We start from the raw sequence: 23,433 nt of genomic DNA, 5'->3' as shown, positions 1-23,433 counted from the left end.
ACTGGAACTTCATTCAGCATTCCCATTCCAGAGTGCAGGCTTTCAAGTATGAAGCCATTTCGGCCGCGCTTCCGCTCCAACTCATTGCCGCCGTCGAAAGTTATGATACTCAGGGTTTGCGACCGATCCCCGTTAAAAGTGACAATGGACCTTTTCCGAGAAGCGTTCTGCGCACGCGCGAGCGCCCGATGCCAAGCGGTGGAAGTCGGCACGAAAAATTGAGGAAATTCGGAAGGAGGCTCTATAGATCGACGAGTAGAACACGTAATTGCAGCATATATATAATTGTGTTACACAAAAAAAGAAAGAGGACGGAAAGAAAAACACGACGTTTGGGTGGACGCTACGGATGCCCCTCTTTAAAATCGCGTTGTGCACGCGACGCAGCTCAGAGAGCGAAGCAACTGGTAGCGTAGCTCCCATTATCGATTGGTGGCGTAGGTAGGTCACTTCCTCGATTTTTAGTTCGTGCAGCCACCGCCTGGTGCCGTCGGTATTTGGGAAAGGTTCATTGAGTTGATAATGCAATTTGTGCTGTTACAATAAGCTGCCGGTTTCACGTCGCCAACGCATATTTCTGCACACACGAACCGGATCGTGCAAAGTCACGTGGCGCAAAGCGCATAGCCGGTTGACCTGCAGTAATTAGCTTCTGCAACGCTCAGACGTGAGTAGGGGAAGGGTTCCACGCTCGCCTTTGAGTATTTCCGGGGTAGTTGCGCTTATGCAAAAACATCAATAAGCATTCAACAGGAAAAACAAAACAAAACGCAGATTGCTTTCTGGGGAAAAAGGCATAAAGGGGGCGGGGGCGACGTTGCACTATCTTGACTCATTCCACGTGACAGTTTAATGGGCTGATATTCTTCTGGTCTAGATTTGTTGGCGCTCCAAGTAGTCTATGCGCTTCTTGAGACAAACTCAAGGCCTGTTGGCTTTACACACTCAGTCAAACATGCACACCCTGGCCGATCCAACAAGTGATTCCAGAAAAAGGGACACTGCGCTTTCGCGTTTCCACAGAAGAGGGACACTGCGCTCTCGCGGAACTAATGGCTTCACCTTTTTACCAAGATGTTTTTTTTTTCCTTTTGGCCAAATGGTCGAAATGTAATGACTAAATGTCAGTAAATCGTTACTCAGAGAGTAATGGAATCACTTTACAAATTGCATTTTAGAAAATGTAAGGGATTAATTACTTTATAAATAAGAGCGTAAGGGATTGCAAATAATCATATTACTTGTAACGGATTCCTTTTATGTCTGGATTCGCTACGTCTGAATGTGCCGTTCCTGTGCATATGAGTGGTGCATGTTGTGCTTGTTGCTTGTAAATTTGTTGCTCGCAAGAAATATATCTTAGAGGCTGCTCAGATCGCCTGCATATAGAGAGAGAAAGAGAGAGAGAGAGAGACAAGGAAGGGCGAGCATGCTGTGACGTCAGAGCGCCGACCTCTGATTGGAAGGATAGTGGGTAGGCACAAAGGCTAGCGTCCGGCATTCAAGCGCCAGGCAGAGAAGCGAGGAGCAGACGACGCTCTGATTTGCTCTGATTGGAAGGAAACAGTAGACAATCTTGCACACGTTACTCGACAAAAAAAAAATCAATTACGGTAACAATTATTCTTGCTCAAAAAGTATTCAATTAGTACTTGACTACTCAAGATGAAAAGTAATTGGCAGTACTTGAAGAAGTAACCGTTACGTTTCCAATTCCTTCATACTTTCAGAAGGAAAGTGTTTTCGGCCAGTTTGAAATCGGGTCTTTCATGCTGTCCATTATTGGATTAGAATCACCTACTTATAAACTGCTTATCTTCTTAATCCACGAATTTTGGTAAACGACACTCGTGTCAGAAATTTGGTTCTACGATTCCTTGGTAGGAAACTTGTACGAACTAAGGACGCCATTAGAAACGGAGGAAAACAAAAGTGATGGTAACAAGTAATGTTAGTACTTTGAAATGTAATCTGATTAATGTTGCGATTAATTCCTAATGAGCGTCTTTAAAAACTAATTTGATCACTTGGGATGAGTGCCGTACAAGTGTGAGAATGGGAAGGCACTAAGACATCTGGCCTTTGAGTTTGCCCACTCTCCTTCCAATCAGAGCTCGACGCTCTGACGCCACCACAAGCTCACATCTCCTCTCTCTCAGTGTCTCACCGTATTGTGTTTCTAGGTTGTTCACCAGCAGCCTATAGGTGTTCCTGTAACACCCTTAAGGTGTTAGCTCTGGGACGAACTGACTTACATCTTTAAGGGTGTAACATTTTTGTGTGTGCACTTTTTATGTTGCCCGAAGTCGATGCACTTTCAATGCATTGGCTCGGTCATCAAGGCTGGACTAAATAGATGTCTACACTTGTTTTGATTTTGTGTAAGAATTATTCTCAGCATTCATTAGGTTTCTTGTATTGAGAATCTTACACTTTGCTTGACTCGCAGGTGTTACCGTGAATGCTCTCCATCCTGGCATGATCGAGACCGGAATATCCGATGGCCTTGTGGGCAGGGATCTTTATTTTAAAATCAACTTTTGGATATTTGGAAAGGTAAGTTTTATGCAGTTCTTACATTTCATTTTAAATTGAGTGTTTTATTATACCTAGCTAATAAATCCGTCAAAATAACGAACAGTGCACTTAAAAAAGGAAATACACTTTGTATTGTAAGAAGCGCAAGTGTGGGTCACTAATATTGTGATGACTCAAGGGCTTGGTGTATGATGAAGATGCTTTCTACTCCAGCTCAGAATGCTGGCCGACGCACGCTCGTCGAGATGGCTTAAAATGTTTAAGAAAACTCTTTCTAGAGAATCTCAAAATGAGAAACAAATATACAAGAGATAAAATGAACAAAAACAATAATCTATTAAAAAAATTCGAGCTAGATTATATAGGCACTAAAGTTGATCTTTAGATCATTAATTTATGGCGCAAACCCAGAGTATGCGGCCTCGGCATTCTAGAAACTCTCACATTATAATCATCCATATATTTTTGTCAGTTAAAAACGCAACCAAAGGCCGCGACTTTTGAGATACCCCCCCCCCCCCCCCCCCCAAAAAAAAAAAAAAAAGTACTATCGCGATAAGAGGTCGCGTCTTTAATAGAGAAAAAAATTTGAGGTGTCATTTGTAACTTTGGGGTTTTCCATGATGTTTAAAGGGCCATAAAAAGACGATATCAAAACCCAGTTTCTTCAGCGCAGCCAACTGGTTTTTATACTTCGTCTCATTCTGCGATGGACTAAAGGCAAAAGCTACGGACCGCCAACTCCAATCACCAGCCACTTTGAAATTGCGCGGTATTTCGATTGATGCACGTGTCGGTGGCCGCGTCTCGGATCCCTGATGAGGATGGGCGGACAGTGATTCGAATCGAATACCACTGAGTTCGTGACTCTGAAAATTTACATCGCAAATCTAAGCCACAACATAAAGGCTACTTGCAGTGTCGCGAAGCTATATAAATGAGGCAGCGCTCTTTGATTCGGAACATTATTCGTCCATCCCTAATCAATATTAAGCATGTCAAAAGTTAGCTAATTGGAACGTGAATGGACCTGGCGACCTGTGGCTTTGGCCTTTAGTCTGTCGTAGAGTGAGACAAAGTATAGACGAACGCAATAATCTGGGACCAGCACTTTGAATTCTAAGCGGCTGAACTCGGTGTATCTTACGCGTAACGTATAAATAAAAATGAATGATCACAGCCGTCGTGATTAGACTGTAAAGTGCTATTAGCATGGAAAGGGTTCAGAAAAGCTCATACAGCCTCGTTCACTCCAGTCAAACCAGCTTATGAAACGATGGGCATGGTTCGGTACGTTGTCGCTTCGCGATTCTTTCTTTGGTGTTCTCATCGGCTAATGGTGATTGGTTGTGGAGCGAAAGGGTGCTTGGGACTCACCACGCCCTGCGTCTTTTAATGTATGAAGCTATATATGGACACCAAGTCTTCCAAAATGGGGCTTTGACGCGTCGGAATGCGAGAAGGAGCACGCCAACCAAAAGGCAACGTAAAGAACGCCCAGGGAAGGCGTGATGCCGAGGCAGAAACACGTGTGGGCGCGTTTGGGGGTAAACAAATGGAACGAGGTGCGCAAGGACCACAAGAACTTGCACACCGCATAGCGTGCGCGGTCAACTAAAAAAAAAAAAAAAAAAAACCCAATAAAACTGTGGTTCTGAATGATGTTCTTCAGAACCATGTCTCGTGGAGCAGGTGGCCTATGCTTGGAATAATTGATTCCGCAGTCGACGATCCATATACTGAGTCTTTACATCTAAACTGAGGTGTGAAATTCGGCACTACCCAAGCTGGATGATACCTGTTTTGTGAATTCACACCGACTGTGCGGCATACCTTCAAATTAATAAATGGGCCAAATTAACCCCCAGCATCTTGATGGAATATGTGTCGTGGAATCGTGTATAGAAAACTTGAAGGACGCTTCAGCTGCGCCTCTAAAAGTGGAACACAATAGCGGAACATATAAACATATAAACTCCAGCTCATTCCAAAGCCTTGCAAGCGTGCCTTGCGTGGCCTTGTCAGTATGGTGTCTGGCCCACAACCGAAGGTTTGTGGGTTCGAAACCTTCCTAAAATTCTTCAAATGTTTCTTTAAAGCAAATGAACTACTTTTAAAGTGAAATTATTCAGACATCCGGAGACCTTTGATTTGCACATGTTTTTAATTCCTTTCGTTCCGCGTCACGCTTCACGTGATCGTTGTGGGTTGTTTAAACTCGCGCGAGGTCATGTGGCTGCGACGTCATCTTCTTATTGAACAATCAGGATTTTCGCGGCACCTCACCGACGCCGTCTTTTCTGCCGTGCCACCGATTTTTGGCGACAAAACCGTTGAACTGGGGCGACATGGCATCATAATGCGGCGGAAGAAGAGAACGTGAGCAGCGTTGTGTTACTTATAGATATCGATGGAAACTGATGAGGCTGCGCGTGTAGACAACAATTGCGGCGCTGCAGTCGACAGGGCAGCAGAAAGTTGCTGCAGTCCGCATGTGCCACAACACGTGCGCGTGCACATGGTGCACGCGCACAACCAGCACCATACTGCAACTGTAACCATATTGACTCTACTGCCGATGCGTTGGTGTCGACACCTATAGCGATCTACACCGCATGCCTTACGCGAGCCGCACCGGTCCCAGCACTACCCCGTATTCTAGTACACTGTATTTATAGGGCGGTCTCACTTGACGTGCTTGCACCCTACCCTAACTCTTTGAATGCATATTAACGAACCTTCGTCGTGTTTTTTTAATGCGGCGATGCATTGTTTTGCAGCTCGCTCGATTTGTTTTGCGTTGCGATTGACTGCGCCAGTCAAAATAGTCGGAAACAGAAATGAGCATCAGGAGATGCTGTACTGTGTCATAGTCCTGACATTATTAGTACTCAAGACAACCGCCGCTTGATTGAAATGGCCCCGACAGATGCGCCAGGAGGACTGACAAAAACGTAACGGAGCATGCCAGAGTTTACGTGACACAAATACGTCTTGAATCGTACATCTATTTTTTCGTCGTCGACGGAAGCCACTCCAATTCTGTGTATACCGATCGTGGGATATTCTCCATCAACTAAGCTGAAATCAACAAAGAAATACCTATTTTGAACACACACACAAAATGTTTAGTAAATATATATTTTTATAATTGACATGCGTTCAAATTAAGTTTTTTTTTGTCTCTAAGTGATAGGTTTTATTAAAAAATATGGGAAATGTTCCACGATTCGGCCACACAGCCTATTGCTTCTTAATGTTCTCAACAACGGAAACGACGCCGATAATAAAATAATTCCTCCCATGCAAAGAAATAGGAAATACCATTATGACAACGTTCATGGCGGAAAGGAAACGGCGTTTTGCAAAGCCCCCTTATAATTGGAAATTATGTAATTATAGTTCTCTTGGTAGTAATCAACGTCTACTCATGCTGTGGCATCACAGCGAGTAGACACGAAAGGTGTGAGATGGATGCAACCATTCGTAGCGGTTAATAATCGAAAAACTCCACGATCAACACCTTAGGAGCCAATTTCTTTATCTTGTCATGATCATGCTGCACGGCTATTTTAGTATCTTGTTTTTCTACATTTTTTGGCTTCAATGCTAGTTATATTTTTGTACTGTCGCATTCTTAAATGAATTCCCGTCACCTATTCCGCTACTGCTAATGTTTTTTTTTTGCTGATGGTAAGATGTTTAATGTGTTTTTTTATTTACATTTGATTGTTACTATTATTTTGAGACTAGATCATGTTTCAACGAAGGTTTTAAAAATCGAGGCTTTTATTTTTCTTTTTGCTTTCTCTTCCTTCTTTTTGGAATTTGTAAATCATTTCGTGTTCCACGAAATGATTTACAAATTCGTGTTCGTGTTCCACATTTCCTTTATTAAATAGCTAGCGCACTATAACATTCCAGCTAGGTGCCTTATACAGATGTTTTTATTTCTGAAAACTTTGTGTCACCCACCTGAATATACCCTAGATGGCTTAAGTTTCGCAAATTTTGCGACTTCAGATATATCGTGAACAATTTATCATGCGAATATATTACCCTGTCACAGGGGTGGGCAACTTTTTGTTGCAGGAGGCCAAATCACCATAAAGCAGAGGCGGAGGGGGCCGGACGGAGAACGGAGAGAGAGGGGGGGGGGGTGTTCATTTTGCAAAAATTTAAGATAAAAATGAAAAATACTCTCACATACTAAAAGCAGACATGTACACCCGTGAGCGACATGAAGTGAACAGCCCTTTTCTTGTTTTTGACGCTCCTGCAAGTTTTGGAACAAGCTCTGTTCCTGAAGAGGGATAGAACGCAAAGTTTAGACCCAAAGCTACGTGCCATTTGAGACGTTGAGATTTAATATAGCTTTAGGGAGCCGTAAAGCAGGCAAGAAACCAGGTAAAATGTTCACCTTCATATTGCTGGCGGGTGTACAAGTTACTCAAAAAAGTAATTAAGTTAAGTTACTTAGTATAGTCCTCATAATTAGTTTGAGTAGAGTAGAAATTCTTAAAATGGAAAGCTGATAATTGAGTGCATTACTAACTACCGTAAAAAAAGTAGCGAATTCCTTTTGAAGATACTTTTATATTTTTTCTGGTAACGTGAAAGTACATAGAGTTTGGTCTGTTTGCGAAATTCTGCTAGCCAGAAATAAATCGGCTTGTTTTTTTACAGAAATGCCTTAATAGCTGGTTCTGCTTCTGCTTGCATAATTGTTTTTTTTTTGGTCCATTACGTAATGTGGATGTATCATTTATACTTTCAGGTTTAGCACTGCCTCTGCTTAATTTTGCAGACAGTGTTTGCCTGTTTACAGTTTTGCGTAAAGTAAATCCAAAAGTATTTGAAGTAAAGTAGAAAGTTAATAAGAGGTTATGTATTTCAAGTATAGTAGTAAGTACACCTGGTGCAAAGTACTTAAAGGAAAGTTCTATAAATACAATGTACTTGCAATGTAAATTACAAGTATTTAACACAATCTTTCATGATGCCCTTTCATCCCCTATACAGTTTTTTTTAACTAATATGCGTTATTCCAGGGGTAATCAAAGGTGCATCAGTTTTTGGGAAATGGTGGCAAATATTGGATAAAGTCACTTCGCCATAGGACGAACTATTCAACACAGTCAACTTATAAGACACTTATTTTTTATCGGTCTTATAGCTGCCATTACTTCACTCAGAGAAACGACCAGATGACATCTCGAAAAACGATGGCGCGTTTTTGCATGACGATATGCCATTTTTTGTTTTCAAATTCGGGGAATGTATTTTGAAGTCTGGAGTTGTACGTACCTCAGAAAGTGCCAGAAAAAAATATTTTAGAAAAAGGCAAGTACACGCTCAGAGAATGTACTTTAAATAAAGCTCATGTTTTCTAAACCTACCTGAAGCGGTACTTTAAGTACCATGTACTTAAACTACTTCCCAACACTGCTTGTTTATTAATTTTGTTACGTAAAAATGCTGGACAAATTACTAAGTTTTCTCATACGATCTGCGAATCTTGGAAGACCTGGACATTTTTAGTTTATGGTGGAAAGTCAACGCGTTGAGGTCACCTTTGCGTTCCCCTTTAGCACGCGATTCTTGAAGTAGAGCACAAACTACGGGAGCACCGGATGAGCTTTAGAGCGGGTGCTGCATTTTGTTGCCTCCTTTGAGTGAGGATTCAGTGTGTACACTTCCTGTAGTGGGCGAGAGTTCATAGACTGGGGAGAAGCGTGGACAAACCCTTCCTTCAAATGCGTCAAGTGTCCTCGAGCTTCGGGACACAAAGAAACTCCAGTCTTCGGCGCAAATCCTACAGTTGTTCGGCCTCAGTTGCGATATGTCTGCCCGCTCCCCGTGCCTCGTAGCAGGGTTGTTGCAGTGGGGGATTCGTGCAGATTTTAGAGGGTTCCGGATCCTCCAACTCCTGCCCACGCCACATGCTTTCCCTTCTTTGCCAATATCAACTGATCTTCCAAGATCTTTTCCCTTTTAGTGCAGGAATGTTTGTTGATACGCAAATTTACCACTAGAATTCGAAAGTAATTTGTAACTTGAGTAGAGGTTACTCAGAAAAAGCAATTAAAGTAAAGTACTAATTACCGAAATAAAAATGAAATTGAAACTTACTAAACTACTCAAAAAGTAATAGAAAGTTACGAAACTACAGTAACTTGAGTAGAGTAGTTGAAGTATGTACAAGTCTGACTAAAAGTGATGTAAAAAGGTAATATCTTGATTCAGGCACACGTTACATAAAATTGCTCGCGTCCCCTCGCACTAAGATTTTAGGTGTTCAATATTGCTTAACAGGATGCAAACATTCACATTTAAACTTGTAACACAGAGTCGTAAATCATCTTGGTGGCGCTGATCTGTAATTTGCTAGAACTACGTTTTACATCAGTCTTCTTCTTGAAAAAGTATGTTCGCTGATATACTATACGCGGTGTAGTGAACACTTCGATCAGGTTCGCTGCAGGACTTCGTAAATTTGAAAACTTTAATTCATTGAAGCCAGCGGAAAACTAAACAAAGTCGCTCGCTACACATGCATTATTCAGCGTATTGCCCGTTTGGGGATCGGCATGATCAGCGAATTATATCTGGCAAAGCTCTTGAACTTGTTGAGAGTTAATGCGGCCGGTTATAAAGGGTTTTCAACTAAACATACCTTTTGTCCTTCTGTTTGGGGGCGGGGGGGGGGGGCATTTTTGGTGGCGTGCCAGGGGCCTTATATTATTTTTCGGCTAGCCGCATGCGGCCTGCGGACCGCCGGTTGCCGACCCCTTCCCTGTGATAACACCACTCTTATTCAGTAAAATTTGGGACCACAAAATACTTTCGGAACCAACATCTTGTAATGTTCGTGATATATGTAGCCCGCGAAAATAAAGTAGTTTATAGCACTCGATATTACAAGTGCTGTCTCGTTAATATGAACACCTACCGTTGGGATAAGAACGAGTCCTACGTCGCAAAGATGTATGCAATGACCCAGTTCGTTCCTGAATATGATTTCTATAGAGCGGTGTGACCATATTAACGGGGTTTGTATTAACGGGGCATGGCTGTACCAACTCCCATTTTTGCCATAATATTAATAAAAAACTTTGACTTTGACTTTAACGACACCTAATGAACTCACGATCTTTTCAGACTGCAAAAGAAGGAGCTCAAACGTCTATCTACTTGGCTGTTGATCCCAAACTCAGCGGTGAGACTGGTTACTACTTCTCCGATTGCCGGAAAGCCTGGATCAACTGGAGGGCTCGCAACGCCGAGCGGAATCGGGAACTCTTCGAGACGTCCGTGAAGCTGACTCATCTCGAAGACTCGGTAGTGAATAAACAAATTTTGAATGACAAATAAAAATGAAGGACGATTCCAAAGCGAACGATTCCTGGATCAGTCAGATGTATACTCAGACCATAGACAGTCGAGTTATAAACCCTTTTAAAAACTCTGCAGTGATATAATCATTTCCGTATACTCCGTTTCACTTTATGTCCGACTGCAGCCGACGCTACAAGTCCTAGGGTGCTAACCAAGGAACGCTAGAATGGTATGCGGAGCGCAAGTTTGTCCGCTTCATTTTCAGGGGTTGTGGTGACGTCAGAAAGACGCCGAGCTCTGATTGGTTCTGATTGAATGATAGTGGGTAGACCTCAAAGCAAGCTGCCTTTAGGTCTACCCACTATCTCCCTCCATCAGAGAGAATCAGAGCTCAACGTCGTTCTGACGTTAAGATAAGCAGACGGACTTGCGCTGCGCGTAGTCACTGCGCTCATCGTCTTTGTGCGTTAGGTGTCGCCGACTACACTCTAAGAAATGCCTGCGCGTCTACTTAACCGCAAAACACTCAAAGAGCCATTCTCTGCGATCTAGGAATTCAGCTCAGCGAATGATGAGGCGGAACATCCGTTTAGACCTAGAAATTAAGTCTGCGCTGTGGCATTAGGCAATGCGAAGCGTCATGCTTGCATTGCGTAATGCCACAGCGCAGACTTAATTTTTGGACTCAACAGATGTTCCGCCTCATCATTTGCTGAGATGTGTTTGCAGATGGCAGTGATTGGCTCTTCGAGTGTTTTGCGGGTAAGTAGACGCTCAGGCATTTCTTAGAATGTAAAACATTGACGCACAGTACATGCGCCTCGATTTTGAGATTTTTTTTTTATGCGTGATTCGTTTAGCCGCTGATGGCAAATCTATAAAGAAAACAAGCGCCGTGATGTTGCACTTTTGGCGTTGCTTGATTGGCTACAACGAATTGTAACCTTGGCTGCGGTCGGACTTGAAGTGAAACAGAGTACGCGGAGAGCAAGTCGTCTGCCTCTTGCGCGAAAGTTGCGCTGAGGACAAAACGACGCCAAGCTGTGATTGGCTTTGATTGGAAGGATAATGGGTAGATCTGATTCCTCGAGATGCCTCGAGGTCTACCCACTGTGAAAGAAGCAGACAAACTTACGCTCACCATAGCTAATAAAAATCAATAACATTTGAAGGCGGAAGTGTCCTATTTAACGGAGTAGTGACACGCTGCCGTGAACAGTGTACTCGGAGTTTTTAGGGCAAACTATTCTTAGAGTACACGTGATTTCCAACGGTAGAAAATTGTGGTGTGTCTGCGTTGAGAACGCCAAGGTGTTGAACCCTTCTAGACTAGAGATGTCGTGGTGTAAATGTGAAGCTGGGATTTGAGATTTGTTAAGATGCAGTAATGACATGCTACAACTGTTTTCTAATACCAGTTTACAGTGATTGAGTTACGGCTCTAATCAGCTTAAGAGAGGCAGGGTGCGGCTTATTACGTAATGTTCCTTCGACGTTCTTAACAACTAAAGCTCCGTTCCCATTGGCGGTTGAACAATAAGGAGAGGCGCGGGGCCCACCACGTTCTGCGTTTTTTAAACTGTCGTGTTCAACCAAGTTGGACTTTTCCAGATTCTAACACGAAATTCGACCATGGTTGAACTGAAGTTCGACTATCGAACGTATGCGCCGAAATTTGAAAACCAGCTTACACCCCCAATAGGACAAAAATTCCACTATTTGTCGAGTATATTGTTTTATGGTTTCACATTAATAAACAAACTAAAGCATGCAAAGTACATAATTTTGCTTTGATGTTGTACAAGCATTGGTATTCATCTTTGTAAAATATTAAATAAACTACCCTGGTTTCCGGACTAAAGTGCGCACCCGGTGTATAGTCCGCAAAGACAAATTTGGGGTCAAAATAAATGTTTTTGCTTAAATAGTCGGCATTCGGTACCTATTCCGCACCTGATGCTTAGCCCATACAAAAATCTTCTCGTGGACGGCACACCTTAACAAAATGTCTGCTTTCTTAGATCCCAAAGAAGCCTATAATATGCGTAAATCATAATTAACATACTCTCATTAACGAAATTCGTCTCCTCTCGTCGCAATCAACGGTATTGAAAAAAAAAATCCCTTATAGTCCGCGCGCGGAGATAGTCCACATAGCCCAAACTTTCAACTTTTAAAGATGTATCGTCCGCGGACTACAGCTCGAAAAATACGGCACTTGATGCGTTATTTGTTTCTCAAAATTGAAACGTTCCGCGCACTCTGTCCACAAGTCGAACTACGTCGAACTTTGTTGTAAGATCAAAGGTTCACCGCACCAGTCGACAAAAGTGGGCGACATTTCTATGTATAACTTTGTCGCAAAGTTGTAAGGTACAGCACAACCGGAGTTACAAAGACGCGCTCAGTTATTTGGCCGAAATCCGTTCGATTCACGACGAAGCTTCGAACAAAAAAATAATTTAGGTGTTGCTCTTTGGAAGTAACAAATTCAGGTTTTGCGATGCCTCGCAATTAGCATAATATAAATAACGATAAGGATAAGGTTTATTCAGGCAAAAATACAAATAGGAAGCCACTGGCCCGCTTAAGCGTAGAACATCTGTATACGGGGCCCGGCTGTGCATTCGTGGGATTTAAAACATGTAGTCATAAAACATGACTGAATTACACATCCTCACTAAGCAATTTTTTACAGTGCACAATTTGTGATATTAGAGAGCAGTGTACATTACAAAACATTATGACATCTGGTAAAATTAAAGAAACGTGCATTGTAAAAAAGTACTAAAAGTATAAAAAAAGCAAACAATAGACATAATTTGAAAACATTGACAACCTGCAAACACTAGTCGTTCTATTCAACATGACTAGCAGGCAACGTGACTTCTTTATATGATCGTATCGAGACTGTTAGAGCGTCAACTTCCAGCCTCCCAGTTAATTTGATTTGGTCATAATTCACTAACCCCTGCAGTTTCGGATCTCTCGATGATGGGGTCGGGCAACAAGGGCTCTCCCGGCGAAAACCCAACCTTCCTGATCTTCATTTGCACTTCGGGGTACGAGTAATGATGCAGTCCCGTCACTTCATAAAGCTGCGACCAGTCGATGCCGTCGGCGTAGCTGGGGTGCCGCCCGTTTAGGTTGAGGCCGTTTAAGTTGCTGTGATGGCAGCTAGTGTACCACCAGCCTCCTCGAAACTTCTCCGCGCAGTTATCGCCGTAAGAATCGTGGTCCTGGTCGAATGTGCTGAAGTTCGCACCATCCGCGTAGCTGAAGGAGTCCGACCCTGTCAATAGAAGGGAAGACAGGTTGTAGACCAGGCGCACGTGCCTGCATCCAGGAGATAACAGCGGGAGTGACCACGAATGATGATTGTCTCAGACCTTTAATGAGTAGATACCAGGGAGTCTTAAGGCGCGCTCACGCTTTTTATGCATCATACAAAATGCAGTCTGAAATGGTCTAAGGTGTGTTTCTCGCTTTTATGGCGGGGCTGTTTCATTAGTCATACAAAACGTTTGGGCTTCAATCCACGCTGTGAACGCGGTTGAACAGCGAGTCTGTGGAATTATCTGCAACGATGGCCCACTGCACTAAAAACCCTTTTAATGGCAAAAGTCACCAGGTGGTGTTCCAGTCCTTAACGTCCCAGAGAACTTCCCCATTATAAAAACGATTAACAAAGGACATCTTAACACCGCTGCGTCACATGTAGATGAAACATTTAACCACCGATTCTCCAGGTGTACACCAAAATAACGAAGGAGTGCGAGATATGTTAAAATGTTTCGAGTATTCTTATAAACCAGCTTGTCTTCTCCAAGGTGTAATATTGTACAGCCGGATGCCCTCGTTAAATCTCCAACTTTGTTGTCAGTGTAGCGTTTACGCTTTCTAGCATTGGTGACATAAGCATGGCTCAACACACTTACAAAGACGGTGCGATCGGAAGTCGCTCGGCACTCAAGCGGCAGTTCATGTTTGTAAGCAGCAAAAGGGTCTATACCAAATGATCTAGGAAAGAAAAGTAAATGCACTGTGCCAAAACATTTCTATATATGAAAAACTTCGTACACTGCCATTTCCGCGGCAGCTTATGCAACCCCAATCATTACCGAGAAACGCATGCGGGGAGCGCTAAGCGTTATCATCGTTCGTGCGCGCCTTATAAGCTCTCGCGTGGTTTTGACATTTGTTTTCTGGTTTTCTTATTGAAACAAGTGTCAAAACCACATTACAAATAGTAAGGCATGCGCGAAAGGTGATAAGGTTCGCGCGTAAGTTTTCTGTCGACGGACACAAAAAAAATCCCACTTGCGAGTCGTATACAGATTCGCAGTAAAAGAACCTCAGTAAGGGACGTTGTTTGGCAGGCTTGAATCCACTCGTTATTACTTCACGAGCACCCAGCGATTACAAGCATGCCGAAAAGTATACCTTCGCGTGCATGCTGCACGCGTTTGAGGCTTGTCGGTATTTGCTGTTTTTGTTCGTCGCTCTGGTGGACCTCGAACATAAGAACGCAAAAGGACAAACCAAGGACCGAAAATGTAATCATGATAAGCCACGCCCTGCGTGTTTAAGCGGCCAGTGACTATATATAGAGAGCATTCACTGGCGGCCATAGCTGTGTGCGAAACTGCTGAGCACGTGGCTGACGGCGACCCTCCAGAGTTCTTTTGCAACTTGCATTCCACACCATCAAAACTGCCGGTCTTAGTAGCCCACAAATGTGAGGTTGTTCTGAGCAAGCGCTCTAACCATATGCCTGAAATTTGGCGTCCGGCGAATACCTCTCCTATCCTCCCCCCCCCCCCCCCCCCCACACACACACACACACACGACGCCATATTTGAGGGCGCTGTTTAGTATGCACGCTCAGAATGAGCTCACATTAGTAGGCTGCTAAGACCGGTAATCTTCTTGATGGTGAGGAATGCTTTTTACAGAAGAACTCTGGAAGCTCGCCGCCAGCACGTGCTAAGCAGTTGCGCACACTTGCAGTTGCGCACAGTACGCCGCCAGTGAATAGTCCTTATACGCGTACACTTTAAGCAATCTGGAACGTCTACTTTCCCGTAAAGCACTCGGGAGAGTCAATCGCTCAAATCCACAGGAAAAAAAAGGGGGGGGGGGGGGGGGGGGGGACTCGGAGAATGACGGGGATGAGCACATGTGAAAATTACAACAACGAAAAACGTGCTGTGGCACTCGGCTTCATGTATCACCATACACGGTGCCACAGCGCAGACCTTTTTTTTAGGTTTAAACTCGTTTTAGAGCGCAGCTCTTAGGCGCCCGTTTCCGGCTTGAGCGGCGTCGCCGTCGCCGTCGCCGTCGGCGTAACCGCGCGGTGCATTATGGGTAAATTTTTCCGAAGGGACCCGAGGTCCTCCCGAAGGATTTCGGGTTCTTTCGGTAGGACTTCGGGAGGACCTCGGGTTCCTTCGGGAGGACCTCGGGAGGACCTCGGGTTCCTTCGGGAGGACCTCGGGTTCCTTCAAAAGTTGCATGCAACAGGTTGCATGCAACCTGTTGCATGCACTTGACTTGTGACGAGTTTTATGCAACCTGTTGCATGCAATCCAGGTTGCATGCAACCTGGTGACGTCATTGGCATTCGCATCGTAATTGTCATCATTACTGATGACGTCATCAGTGACATCACTGATGACGTCATCGGCATCCGCATCGGCATCACTGATGACGTCATTGGCATCCGCATAGTCATCACTGACGTCACTGATGACGTCATTGGCATCCCGTCATCGTCATCATCACTGATGACGTAATCAGTGACGTCACTGATGACGTCATCGGATCGTCAAGGTCGTGACCCCCGAGATCTCGTGACCCCCCGAGGTCACATGACCCCCCCTTCAGTACCCTTCCCTCCTCCTCCTCCTCAAGAGCTGCGCTCTAATTCGGCGTTACAGGGAGTTGTAAACGGCTTTCATTTTTTTTATTTCCTACATTAGCCAAGTCCACCCGGTTTATTGCAGCAATTGGCTCTGTCTGCCAAGTGCTTTGGATCATCATTAAAAAGAACACAATTTCGGGAGGTGCTATCGTCACGAAATCAACAGCATTTAGCGAAGTCGTACCTGCCGGTCCTGAATAGCCGCTGACGTTCAATTTATAGAAGTTGCTTTCGCTGGCCACCTTGAAAGCACTGTAGTGTGCTACAAAGGTTTCTCCGGTTCCGTTCCTAAGTTCAATCCGGAGCGTCTGGTTTCGGCCTTCAGACGTCAACGCGTGGAGGGCATTGTTTCCTGTGGTAAAAAAAATATCGAATAAACAGAAAGATTTCGGTTCTGGCAACACGGTCACCGTCATAAGGAACCAAAGCAAATCGACCTAATAAAAACCAACTAACAAAGTAAAAAGAAAAAAAGAAGACCTCAAACGAGTACTTCTTACGTTTATTACTTTTAAATAAAATACACACCGTATTTTCCGGGTTATAAGTCGCACTTACGTATAGACGGTTGTCTCATAAAAAATATTGGTATATAAGTCGCACCTTTTTATGAGTAACCCCGTATATTTGTAGAGTCGGCTGGGCGAACCTGCTTTAAAAAGCCCGGGTATTCATATAATGACCGAGAAATAGGCGAGGGCAAAGCAAGTTTTAATATTCTCGTCAAATAATCCAATTTGAAGTATAACCGCCATGGAAAATTTACGCAGTTCATGTCCAAGATTAGAGAAAAAATATGCGCATAGCCGAACCGTTTTATAAAACGCACCGACGGGGAAAAAACAGCAACAACAAACAGCGACCTATGCTTTTGTAAAATTGGCAGATATCCTATTTTCAATTACTGCATCGGCTTGTTTACCCGCAACATATAGAATATTAATTGCGTACCAAGTAAGTGAAGGTAGTTTTAAAACCTGATAATTTACCAAGACGTGAGTGTCATAAACAGTGCATTTTGATAGCCGTTTATAGTCGGTGACAGGTTAGGAACCGAGAAGGAGAATTGCCGTGTTCCGCCGGGCTTTGACTGCGCGTACGACGAAGTGTTAGCAAAGTCAGGAAGGTCGCACTGGAGGCAGAGCCTATTCTGTGTTCTTAATCTATCATTGACTATAGTAATACAGAAGCTATCCAATGATAGTGTGACGCAAAACGTCACACTAACAAGGATGTACATTTTTCTGGGGATATACAAAACCAACCAGCGCCATCGTTGCGAATATTTAAAGTATTCGAAAGCAGCTACAGAGTGTTCCTGGCGGTATGCATCAAATAACACAATCAATATTAGGATAAAACTCCTAGTCCGGTTCCCCGTAAGCCGTGCATTGTCTGAAGATGCTTGAAAACGTTTCATGCCGCGGTTAAAGTGACGGCCACGTACATCGATTTTTAACGCAATAGCGTTGAAGAGCTCGTGTAGCAGAATATCAGCCGTCGGTCTCGGTGGGACCAAAAAGTCCCATAATGCAACGCGCGCGGCCACGTTTGACGCGTGACTGTGACGGCATGACCCTATCGACCCGCTAAATTTGGCGGGAAAAAATTTAGCAGACACTTTTCCCGACAAATTTTGCGTAAAAATTTCCCGCGAACTTTGGCTGAACATTTTCCCGCGAAATTTAGCACAAGATTTTCCCGACAAATTTTGTGCAAAGTTTTCGCTAAATTTAGTGAATCGATAAGGTCATGACGTCCCATCCACGTGTGACGTCACGCGTCACGTGACATGACGTCTCACGTGACGTCATGTGACATGACGTGACAGGTGGAGCCACCGACTAGGCCACGCACACACGCTTGCATGGCTTGGGAACAAGCTCAGGTTTATATAAAGAGGCTTTGCGAATTGGAACCGATAGCTCTATCGCGTTCCACTTTTAAAAGCGAAGCTTAAGTCTCCTCCAAGATTTTTTTTTTTCAGCGCATTAGACCCATTAAAAAACAAAACGTTTGGATTAGGAAACCCCATGACAGTGCGTAAGTCACAGGTTTAGGTTTCAGGAAGCATGGTTCGGTAATTCAAGAACACATTTAAATCGAATAGGGATATTTATTTTTATTACTGTAAAGCCATGCGCATTTCAAGGAGGGAGTTTTCTCAATTACAGAAGGAAAAACTTTTTGAACGCGCCTTTTGCAAGGAATTTTGATCTTACTTTAACTGAGAACGGTGGCAATTGTTTTGTCGAACGACGTTTATCGAGAGATCGCTTCGTCGATACTGCGACGTTTCATCGACAGTTCGTTTCATCGAAATCATCATCGATTTCAATGATCTGCGTTCATTTTATTGGGACACCTTGCAACGTTTCGCCGAAAGCTTCTTTTCGCACACATCGCCTCTGTAGCCGGCATCCGGATGGTTGCCTATAGCTTGCCAAACCCTTGGCGGTTCCGGTGGGACCTATGCAAGCTTGGGTTTGAGATTACTTGAATGTTTTTTCAAGCGGAGCGAAGCAAATAGACCGCGCGTCGCACGGTCTATTTGAAAACCTAAAATTTATGCTCGCGACTTTTTTTTTTTTTTTTTCATCACAGTCGTTCGGGTGAGTCCGCTTTAGTTCTCGTATGCTTCCAGCGAACGAAATGAAGGCGGTAATTTAATCCAATCCAATCCACTTTGTACAAAAATACGTTGCTGTCGAAACGTCCCAGGAGCATGTGCCCATAAAACGAGTTTCCACGAAACTTCACACTGTCGACGAAACGCGTATCCATAAAGCCTGTGTCGATGAAACGTTGTCCACGCACCGTGTTTCCACGAAAGGCGTTTCGACGAAACGATGCGGATCCAGCTGTGAATAATCGCGAAAGAAGCATATCGCCACGTGAAACCCGTGCGTGATTGCGAAAAGCAAACTCACCAATCCAGTACTCCTTCCCAGGTTCCCCGAAACCTCGGGCATACTCCGTCCAATTGCGATAAAAGTAGAACACGTTATTACCGAACTGTCCTCTGTTCTGAATCACCTAGAGAGAAGCAGTGTAGGTAAACAATTGGTTGAGTAAAACAAGTGCACGTGAATGGCTTTACCACGACGCTTGACCCTACACTCAAAGAAGTCAGGAGCGTCTAATTTGCCGCAAATTAATTGAGGGCAGGGGGATCGCCGCAATCTGGGTGGGAGCTCAACGATTGAACTGCCTGCGCTATTGCGCTGAACATGATCTTTTATCATGCTCAGTGCAACAGCCCGCAGGGCAGTTTTTCTTTCTCTCTGAGATAGCAGCTTTGAAGGTGACTGAAGTTTTGAAATTGAACCTGTTTCCTTCTTCAATTCAAACCAGGGCACAGCTGCTCAATTCCGGTTCCTTCTCAATTGCGCCACTTGTGCTCGAGCGCCTAAGATTAGAAGCTGCGATAATGAATATCATATCTGACCCCCGGAGCATAAAACGTACCTGCGCCCAAAAAGTAATAGGAATAATTTTACTGCAGTTCGTAGGCAACTCTGGGTAGATGCAGGATCATCCATCGAACAGGGTGGGGGGGGGGGTAGGAACTTGATAAGTTTCTGCTGTGCGCGTAGGGGAACTTCGGCACATAGCATAAGAAAAAGAGTTCCCGAAATCGCTGCATTGTCGTTAAAATGCGTGAGCTTTTTGCAGCGTCTTGTACTGCGTAAACGATTCTTAATAAAACTGCTTGGGGAACTTCTTGAAAATTGCTGGAATATTATTTGTCGACGCCCACGAAGTCTTCTGCCACATTTAAAAACAATTCAAAGTAATGCTTTGACCTAACTGTTTGTTTCCCGTGCACGGGCCTCCAGCAAACAACCAATGACCTTTATTGTAGCAAAAGTTACTGAAATTCTAATATTTTTGTTTTACTCTATCCATATGAACATAATATATTTATATATACATAATAAGACCCCTGGTTGCTGCAATTTATTTTTAGAAGCTGATATATTATATCACATTTGTTGGGCGAATTACCCCTTGCATGCACATCTGCAGTAGGTATAATATAATTAGGGTTCCGTGTTTTTGTTGTTTATTTTTCTTCAAATTCGGGAGTGTGTTTGTGGGAGTTATTTGATCCCACAGATTCAGTTTCTGTGAATATCAATATTTAACGTCACAAAAAAAAAAAAAAAAAATTGGGGATGTCGGGGTTAGGGTGCACTACAACTGCGAGGTGCGCCGACCGCATCGACACCACCCTAGCAGGTGAGTGTCGAGTAGTCAAATTCTGCCGCAGGGGCCTGGGGTGGCGCAGCGAGACACAGCGGGGCCAGGAGCGTTTAGCGAGGCTGGCTTGGGGCGTGTTGATGGAACTATTTCCTCTTGTTTTGGGCAGTGTGTGAAGCGTTACAAAATTGCGTGACTGCTAGCTGTGCCTAATAGACAAGGTACTCCCAACGATGTCAAGTAAGACGAAGGAAAAGACGGCACGGTGCTGTTTTGTGCCGGGGTGCAACGTGGGCTACAGGCTTGCAGCACAGGCAAAGAGAAAGACTCCTTGTTTCAGACGCCGAGCGACGCAGAATGGAATCGTATGATTCCAAGGCAAATCAATAAAACTGATGAAGAGAAAGAAAAACAAAAAAAGTCTAAGAGGATGTGTGACCTTTGTGACATGTCAGAGGAAGCAAAGTTCTCCAAGTGGGATGGCTCTTCAATAAGGACAGCAGTTGAAGTTGCTTCCTTCATCTTGCCAGTGTTTGCGTTTATTTTTATTTTATGCGTGCGCACTAGATGAAACCAATTAAGACATTTGCTGGTCTATAAACTTTGGGTGAGGATGCAGAAGGCAAGAAAAGCTCGCTTTCATTAATCCATGCTCTACAAAAAAAAATGTATTAACTCCAGAACAAAAAGTAGATTTTGAAATGTCTGCAAAATGTACAACTTCCAAAAAAAAAAAAAGAAAAAAAAAAAAGCTTTCACGCTAAAGTGGAGAGAAAATCATCGCATATTATATCATACTCAAACTTCGCTTTCGTAATGCTGGTATGTAAGGTGAGATACACAATCATTCTTCTATAACAAAAAAAAAAAAAGAAGATTCAAAGAAGCGAGATTATGTAAGTAACTGACCGATCCCAAACAGTATTAGCGCTTTAAATATAGACGCTTTCAGCACGCACCAGATTGAGCCGCCATAGCCGACCTTCTCTTTTCTTACCGAGATATGCCGAGCCACTGAAGCGGACGTTGACGAGCCTCTACAAGGGCCTATGCTAGGGAGAAGGAATCAGTAACACTTAAAATGGCAATAACCTGCCCTGCTGTGGTAATGATGAAGTGGAGCGAACGGAATAACAGGGAACAAAAACTGAAGGTCGGTTATGGCAGCGCCCATAACCTCTGCCGCCCGCGCAAGTCACTCTTTTTCACACGAGTGTGGGATAGGTAAGAACTTATTCTTCCTCAGAACTGGGCATAGAAAAACAAACAAAAAATACGACAATTTTGACGCCGAGAAAAGCATCTCACCACGACCGCCAGGCCTCTGTCAGCCGTCAGAGACCTGGCCTTCAAGCCACAAAGAAGCCAAGCCTCAGCGAAACGTCTGATGCGACTCCGGTGATTTCAAGTGAAGCGATTTCGAGAACCCTCCGTACTAGTGCATTGTAGACCAACGTTTGGGCTTTGGTTGATGGCGCAATGCCCCTAACAAGCGTCCAACAGACATCGCCTGCTAGGAGCTCTAGTCAGTCGAAACTCTGTTGTCGCCTTTTACCCTAGCTCCAAGACAAATTTTGTATTTCTTTAAAAATCCAAGATGAAAAAAAAAAAGTTTAATAGAATAACGGAAACGTTTATAGAATTTCGCCCTCGAGAACTCGTGGCGTTTACCTCTTCCCTCGTTTGCTTTCTTCCGGTTTCTCAGGAGTGCAAATCTCTTCACGGTACTAATACGGCCCCGCGCGTGGAGGAGCCTGCCCACGCACACAGCTGTCACGCGGAGGAAATAGATCGAAACCCCGCGTGACCAACTCCACCATGGTCAAAGTCTGTGCACTAGAACTGTGACGTCATCACAGCGAGATGGAGCGAAGACACGGGTTGGACGGGAGTGCATGCGTCGGCGTTCTGCCATGCCTGGTGTCCCATCAACGCGTCGAAGGTGTCTCGGCATCAGGCTTGCGTTCAATTCTTCATTTGGTGCAGTCAGACTACACGATGACGTTCCATAAAGGAAAAGAGAGTAATTCGCGGGCCTCGGTTATTTTAGCTACCACCGGTTCGGCGCTGTCCTTCTTCGCATACTAATCTGCTCTTTGGGAACGTTCTAGTTCATTCTATAGGCTGCGATCGTGTGTCCTGGTCCACGGACTTTGTACAGAACTTTTCTTGAACGTAGTACCACGTGTATACAACCCATTGACAAGGCATTGCTTCGAGGCAGTCCGTGTTAGAATGTAAGGTTTGCATTTATAGACACGAATAACTTAAAAAGAAAAGAGCAGGCGTAGCGAATTTGGAACATCTAGTCATCGCTTCGCAGCCAATAAGAATGCGGTATTAGCAGATAAAAACTCACAGGAACCAATCACAAAGCAAGAAGTATGAACATTAAATGCCATGCCCTGCATTTCTGAGGCTCTCAGTGACTAAATGTTGGTTTAGAGACTTACGACCGTCGTAACCAGTTGCAATTAACCTAATACCGGATTTTAGCTTCTCCGGCAGTAAGCAGTCGCAAGAGTGTGTTCCAGCCTTAGAGTTAGTTGTCAGCGAAGGCTCGCATAAATACCCGTTTATTTTGAAGTTTTACATCTATCTGTGCGTTTTACTTGTGACGATATACCTGTATCCTATAATTTGGCATCGAGAACAATACAGCCCGTCAAAAGTCTAATCTTTTAGATTGTGCAAATCAACTGTGTTATTGAGAGGGAAAGACATCGAAAAACGAAGAGTAGACTATTATTTTTTTTAGTTCTTTCGATTTAAGAAAAAAAAAATGTTACGATTATGAAACTTCCAGATACCCCGTAAAAAAAGGGAAGGGAGAGGAAAACAACAGGACTATATCGCTTACTGTCCAACCGCCTCCTTCGGTATTCATGTCGCAGTACACCGGGCGACCCGTGGTGCCGCCACTCACGAAAATGGTGTAGACTCCGCTCGTGTTTTGACCGGCCCTTTGAAGATCGCAGCAGTCTCGGGGAATGGCGTTCTCTGGAATGAGCAATATAAATACAGCAAGTCTTCGGTCGAAAATAGGCTTAGTTTGTATAAAGTTTCTTAAAGGGACACTGACAGGGTATTTCTGCTCGCCGAAGATTATATTTTAACGTGACCTATGAAAGCCCAAGTGCCCAAAACATAATTTGTGGCTTGAAATTTTTTTTCTTTCCTCCCGAAAAAAGTCGATAGAGAATTGGCCGGTTTCCGTCGCGCTCACTCTCGTTTCTCTGATCACGTAAAGTTCAAACAAAAAAGAGTATTAAAAAATAAATAAATAATATATATATATATATATATATATATTAGAGGTGAATTTTAGAGTATTTTGATCCCGTGAATCTGAATATCACGTTCGTTTTCCCCGTAGATGTAATTAAACGCGGAAAGAAAAAAAAAACTCAAAAACTCTGCGCTTATTA

General features: G+C 43.8%; 1 protein-coding gene and 1 pseudogene across 1 annotated transcript in view; one reads left to right on the top strand and one right to left on the bottom strand.

Moving 5' to 3' along the window:
• Positions 1-9,933, top strand: part of LOC8037860 (retinol dehydrogenase 12) — a 31,218-nt gene extending 21,285 nt beyond the window's left edge. The window contains exons 5-6 of the mRNA XM_040205992.3: positions 2,450-2,556; positions 9,700-9,933. Coding sequence (XP_040061926.3) covers positions 2,450-2,556; positions 9,700-9,912 — 320 coding nt within the window. The 3' untranslated portion in view covers positions 9,913-9,933. The remainder of the gene's footprint in view (positions 1-2,449; positions 2,557-9,699) is intronic.
• A 2,814-nt stretch (positions 9,934-12,747) lies between these two features.
• LOC120840001 overlaps positions 12,748-23,433 on the bottom strand; it is a 207,431-nt pseudogene continuing 196,745 nt past the window's right edge.

Source organism: Ixodes scapularis, unplaced genomic scaffold (genome assembly GCF_016920785.2).
Source record: "Ixodes scapularis isolate PalLabHiFi unplaced genomic scaffold, ASM1692078v2 PGA_scaffold5__190_contigs__length_132052651, whole genome shotgun sequence".
In the NCBI taxonomy this organism is placed as follows: Eukaryota; Metazoa; Arthropoda; class Arachnida; order Ixodida; family Ixodidae; genus Ixodes; species Ixodes scapularis.
This window is presented reverse-complemented; position numbering and strand designations above follow the sequence as displayed.